The 5,441-nt window shown below is 46.8% G+C and overlaps 1 protein-coding gene across 2 annotated transcripts; it reads left to right on the top strand.

Moving 5' to 3' along the window:
- Nucleotides 1-347: 347 nt before the first annotated feature.
- On the top strand, nucleotides 348-5,186 carry CUNH17orf105 (chromosome unknown C17orf105 homolog). Of its 2 annotated transcripts, none has more exons than XM_021707075.1 (6): nucleotides 348-499; nucleotides 1,341-1,411; nucleotides 1,697-1,815; nucleotides 3,573-3,696; nucleotides 4,528-4,582; nucleotides 5,059-5,186. In XM_021707075.1, the coding sequence occupies exons 1-5, from the start codon at nucleotides 376-378 to the stop codon at nucleotides 4,576-4,578; spliced, it is 489 nt and encodes a 162-aa protein (XP_021562750.1). In that variant the 5' UTR covers nucleotides 348-375; the 3' UTR covers nucleotides 4,579-4,582; nucleotides 5,059-5,186. The 2 variants fall into 2 exon arrangements, with proteins under 2 accessions (XP_021562750.1, XP_008072400.1); XM_008074209.2 differs by having other exon boundaries at nucleotides 376-499; nucleotides 5,051-5,186.
- Nucleotides 5,187-5,441: the final 255 nt, after the last annotated feature.

Here is a 5,441-nt window from a genome sequence, read left to right as displayed (position 1 = left end):
CACACCTTCAGGGAAGCCACTGCAGCAGAGACGACTTCGCTTAGGACCCAAGTATGTCACCGAGGCCGGGACTCCTCGAGGCCCACGCCACCCCAAGCCTTCCCACCCTCCTTTCCTTCTGATGGTGGTGCACAGCATCTGCATTCCAGGCAGGGGCACGCTTGCCAGGCCCTTGCCCATCACCTTGACTTGGGCCAAGGTTAGCATTAAAAGCAGAAGCCCAGAGACAACCAGACATGCTCTGCTACCTACTCCTTTTCCGAGACCTGCCTCTGATGTCATAACTAGGTAGCTATGACAACCTGCATGGGGACACTGAGCACCTCACAGAAGAGGCTGGGTGCCTCATTGCTGAAGTGAGACTAGAAAGAGAAGATGAACAATTCCCTGGATTACCTGGCCTACCCTGTCATCGTCTCAAACCACAGGCAAACCACAACCTTCAGAAAGAAACTGGACTTAAGCCACTACATATCTCACAAGAACAGAATACAAATAGGTATGTGGGCAGTGTGAGCTGGACACTGCTATCAAGGATTCTGGAAGGGTCCCTCACAGAGATACTGACAGTAAGCCAGACCTGGGCACAGCCTTGGGATGATATGGCCTTATCTGTTGAGTGTGTTCAAGGAGACCTCAGCATCAATAACAAAATTGATCTTTCACCAGGGAGTTCATTTGATGGAAACACTCATTTTAAAATTTTTTTTTAAGTCGGAGTCTCATTCTGTTGCCCAGGCTAGAGAGTGCAGTGGCACAATCATGGCTCATCAAGCCTCCACTTCCTTGGCTCAGGCAATCTTTATACCAGTAGGTGAGAATACAGGTGTGTACCACCTCGGCTAATGCTTTTCCTTTTTTGTTGTTGTTGTTGTAGAGATGAGGTCTCACTATGTTGCTCAGGCTGGTCTCCAACTCCTGGGCTCATAGCGATCCTCCCATCTTGGCTTCCCCAAATCCAGGTATGACAGGCATGGGCTACCGCACACAGCCTCATTTTAAACTCTTTAAAGCCAAAGTGAATTAGGAGACTTCAGAATCAGAAAGGCAGTCTGGCCATACTGGGAAAAGTGGGAGAGAGGCTCTTTGGTTGAATGAAAAGGACATTTGTCTCTGTAAATTTTCCTTTTTCTAGTCCTCACCATTCTTTCATTTCTGCTCAAAACTCGGCAGAAGAGATTTCATTAGGTAAATGAAACCAAGCTAAAATTCCTGAGCCAGATTGAGGTCCTAATTCAAAACTGTTCGTGAGTCGGGGTCATGGTCTAGCCGGTGGCTTTCTGAGGCTGCTCTTAGGATTCCTGTGATGTAACAAGGCCCCTTTTGTCCCTCTTCTCTAGTGAAGCCGGCCGTTGACACCAAGCCTCCAGTGGCGCACACACACCACATTTTTAAGTTGAGCAAACTACAGGTATTTGTTCTTGCCCCCTACCGATGTATTTAATTGATTTTTAATCTGTGTCCTACAGAGGCCTGATTTCCCAGAGCCTTCTCAATACTCATCTAGCTCAAAGACTCATGAACACTCCCCCTCCCTGTACACATCACCCCCAGCCTACTAAGCTCTGCTCCCCATCTCCACCGTGGTCCTCAACATACCCTTTCCCACAATCCCAGAGAAGGGGGATCCCATGCCATTGCGTGCCAGGGCAGTGTGGCAATGATGTCACCACGGTGAGGTGTGGTTTCTTCCCAGGGTGAACAAAAGAGAATCGACAAAATCGAGTATGAAAATAAGCAACTATGTCAGAAAATCGCAGACGCCCATCGCGGCCCTGCCAAGGTGGACTGCTGGAATGAATATCTTTCCAAGAGGTAGTGTTCTTTCTCTCCGTTTTATTTTGAAAACTCAGAAGTGACCTTCCCCCTTAGGCTTCAGAGTGAGGTTTTCCCAAGCAAGAGGAGAACTTCAGGGAGTTATCTTAAGGGATAACCAAAGAGACTTTGGAAAAAAAAGAACAGAAGCTCTGGCCCCCTTCCCTACCTCAGAGGGGTGAATCTCCTCTCTGTCTCTCTCTCCGATTTACTTTCTAAATAAACTATATTTTCCAGTCTAAAGAAAAAAAAAGAATGAAAACTTCAAAAATGAGGACTTTTCTCTAGCGTCTTTTATACTCTGGTTTCTCTTCAGATTGTATAAATCTTTTGCCTTTTACTAAAGATTTCTGTGGAGAGGAACAATTCTGAGTCTTAATCCAATTTTTTGAGGCATTGCATCTGTAAGGCTAACAAAGCTGTGGGGGGAGAAACACAGTTTTATGTCATCTAAGAGACTTTTCAGAGTCCTATTCAGCTTGTCACAAGAAGGCACCACACATGTTTATAAAATGATGACCACGTGTCTTAGTCCGTTATAGGCTGCTATAATGCTATAAACAGGTGACCTAGAAACAAACAGAAGTGTATTTCTTACAGTTCTAGAGGCTGGGAAGTCCAAAGATAGATGTACCAGCAAATTCGGTGTCTGGTGAGGGCCTGTTTCCTGCTTCATAGACTGCCACCTTTGTGCTGTCCCCTCACATAGCAGAAGGGGCAGGAGGTCTTTCTCAGACTCCTTCACAAGACCACTAACTCACCTACTCACCTCCCAAAGACCCCACCTCCTAATACCTTAGGCATCAGGAGTTCAATGTATGAATCTGGGGGAAGGGCACAGACATCTGGACCATGGTACCATAGCTGGAACTATGACATGGCACCCTTAAAATCAAGTCCACAAATATTTCCTGAGCAACTGCTAGGTACTAGGCACCAGGAATAGCAGAAACGACGTGAGATGTCTATTTCCTTAGACAGATTTTTTAAAAATTTGTTTTAAAAAAGTTTTGTAGAGATGGAGTCTTGCTATGTTGCTGCCCAGTCTGGTGTCAAACTTCTGGGCTCAAGCGATCCTCCCACCTCAGCCTCCCAAAGTGCTGGAATTCTGGAATTACAAGCATGATCCACTGCGTGGGGTCAAAATTATTCCTTACCCTTAAAGGACTCGAGATCTTGTATCTGAGACATTTATGCAAATCACAACAATGTGGTGTGATTAGGGCTACAAAAGAGCCCTATATATACAAGGGAAAGAATTTGGAGGAGAGAGAGAGACAGACACAGCACATGTGCCAGCAGGGGCCAGTCAAAATGGCTTCCCTATGTTCTCGTGTATCCTGGTATAAGTTGAAAACTGAGAGGAGTGAGGTAACCCAAAACTTGTCGCCAGACAGTTGTGATTTATCCGCAGGGAGGCCTTCCCCCATGATACAAGCCAGAGGTTCTCAATCCCAGTTTCACATTATAGTCCTTGGGGAACAAAGTGTCCCAAAGTCCACCCCAGACCAGTGAAGTAGAATCTTCTAGTGGGCAGCAGGGTTGAGAACCACTGACATAAACCTGAAGATATTTTGCATGTTTTCCAGAGATCAGTGCGGTTCAGCAGGTCACCCCGGAGGGCCTTTGGCGGGAAGGCTGACTTCCTGCACTCAAGCAGCCTGGCACTTGTGACATCATGACTTCATCTCCTCCCCCACACCCATCCAAGGACAGTGTTGCCTTCCTCACCCACCTCAGGGTTTTGTGTTTTTCAGCTTAAACAGAGAAACAAGGAACCGTGAGCTAGTGAGAATCACCGTGGAAAACCAGGGAATTCTGAAGAGGCTTGGTGATCGCAAACCCCACTACGACTGCAGGGCATCTGAGATCGACTGGCAGGCATGTGGGCACTCTTGTTACAGTCCCAGGTGTACACAGAGTTTGTGCCTGCTCAGCCTGGAGAGAGTCTCAGAAGTATCCCCAGACAGTGCAGACCAGATCACGTGAAATGCAGCAATCGTTAACAGAAAAGCCATCCAGGCAGCTCACGCGATACATGCCTGTAACCCCAGTGCTTTGGAAGGCTGAGGTGGGAGGATAGCTTGAGGCCGGGAGTTTGTGTCCAGCCTAGGCAGCATAGCAAGACCCCATCTCTCCTCAAAAAATAAAAATAAAACATTAGCTGGGCGTGGTGGCAGGCCAGTAATCCCAGCTATTCAGGAGACCGAGGTGGGAGAATCTCTTGGGCCCAGGTGTTCCAGGCTGTGGTGAGCTATGATCACACCACTCCACTCTAGTGTGGGCAACAGAATGAGACCCTGTCTCAAAAAAAAAAAAAAAAAAACAGTCTAAAGCTAACAGGCACAAAGTATCATACAGACAGCCAAAGACATTCTGGTAGCAATACTACAATGTGTCAGTTTCTTAACATATCACTTATGGGTCAGTTTCAGAAAACATCTGGTAGTGTCTTCTTTTATCCCTTAATCTGTTAAGAAAGGCCGAAGGCACAGGGATGCAGAATGTATGATTCAGTCTGTGACTGGATTGCTTCATTTAGGACTAACCCAGCCAGAAGGATATGCAAAGCCACCTATGGTGTTTTAAAAACCTCCACTCCTTGGCTTTGGTCTGTAAGCCTTTTCTATGCCATCTTAGGACTGGGAGCTTCAGCAGTCGCTCCAGCACTGTGACACTGACATAAACTTTTCTCACCTTTTTTCCTCCAAGAATTCAAGGCGCTATATCAGAAATACAACAAGATATTCTCTGCCGAGATGAATAGGTATGTATCTTTACTACAGAACATTATGATCACAGTTGATACCAGAGCCCTAAGGACCCCATAAATGGCGAACAAGGGGCCCCAATAAGGGGCGGACTGCTCCTCATTGGAATACCGAGGGGTTCACTCAGGAAACCCAGGGCTCCCTTTGTTTCCTCTCTCCATACAAGTAGGAAATGATCTTGTCCTTGGTCTTCAGCTTTGAGGCTTTATGGGAGTTTACAGGAGGTGATTTGTTCCAATAAGACATCAACAGAAGGTCTCCTGGCTTTAAAGTGGTTCCAGCGCTATCTCTCAGGTCTCTGTCAGTATTCAAAAGCACTGCCACACTGGCATTTTGTATTATTTAACATTATGAGTTATGACGAAGTGGTTCCCCCGCCACCAGGGAGAAGGATAAATGGACACTCAAGCTTTCCAAAGAATAGTTCTATATAATTGCTGTGTCTCCCTCTCTCTCCCCCACAGAATTCAAGGTTACTCACCGTGGGAAAAGGCGCAAGGGAAGGCCCTAGGATTTCTCAGCTGCTTAGAATTTCAAGACGCTCTCTGAGCGACTGAGTGCTGAATCTTAGGATGTGTCAATAAAGCTTGGAACATACAATGAGTAAGTTACATCTAAGGGACCCAAAGGCTTTGCGCTCGCATCCCCAAACAGGGCAGGCTGAAGCAAAGACGCATCGAGCATTTGCACTGGGGGCTATGAAAACAAGGTTTTGAAATAGGGACCGAGCGCTTAATTCACAGACACCGACACCAAATGTACACGTTATAAAAAGGAGAGGTTTATTAGCCAAGAGGCGGGCCAGCGGCCACTTGCCTGCTGGACATGCCAGTCCCACCACAAGGGCCCCCATTT

The sequence above is a fragment of the Carlito syrichta genome, unplaced genomic scaffold (assembly GCF_000164805.1).
Source record: "Carlito syrichta isolate Samal-C Ts95f unplaced genomic scaffold, Tarsius_syrichta-2.0.1 Scaffold316369, whole genome shotgun sequence".
NCBI lineage: Eukaryota > Metazoa > Chordata > Mammalia > Primates > Tarsiidae > Carlito > Carlito syrichta.
The sequence above is the reverse complement of the archived record's forward strand: the minus strand, read 5'-3'. Positions and strand labels throughout refer to the sequence as shown.

Excerpts from the sequence above, each read along its gene's own strand:
- CUNH17orf105 (XM_021707075.1), top strand. The coding sequence starts at position 376 with ATGAACAATTCCCTGGATTACCTGGCCTACCCTGTCATCGTCTCAAAC. Across the intron at positions 500-1,340 it reads CAAGAACAGAATACAAATAG|TGAAGCCGGCCGTTGACACC; the intron begins GTATGTGGGCAG and ends CCTCTTCTCTAG. Across the intron at positions 3,697-4,527 it reads CATCTGAGATCGACTGGCAG|AATTCAAGGCGCTATATCAG; the intron begins GCATGTGGGCAC and ends TTTTCCTCCAAG.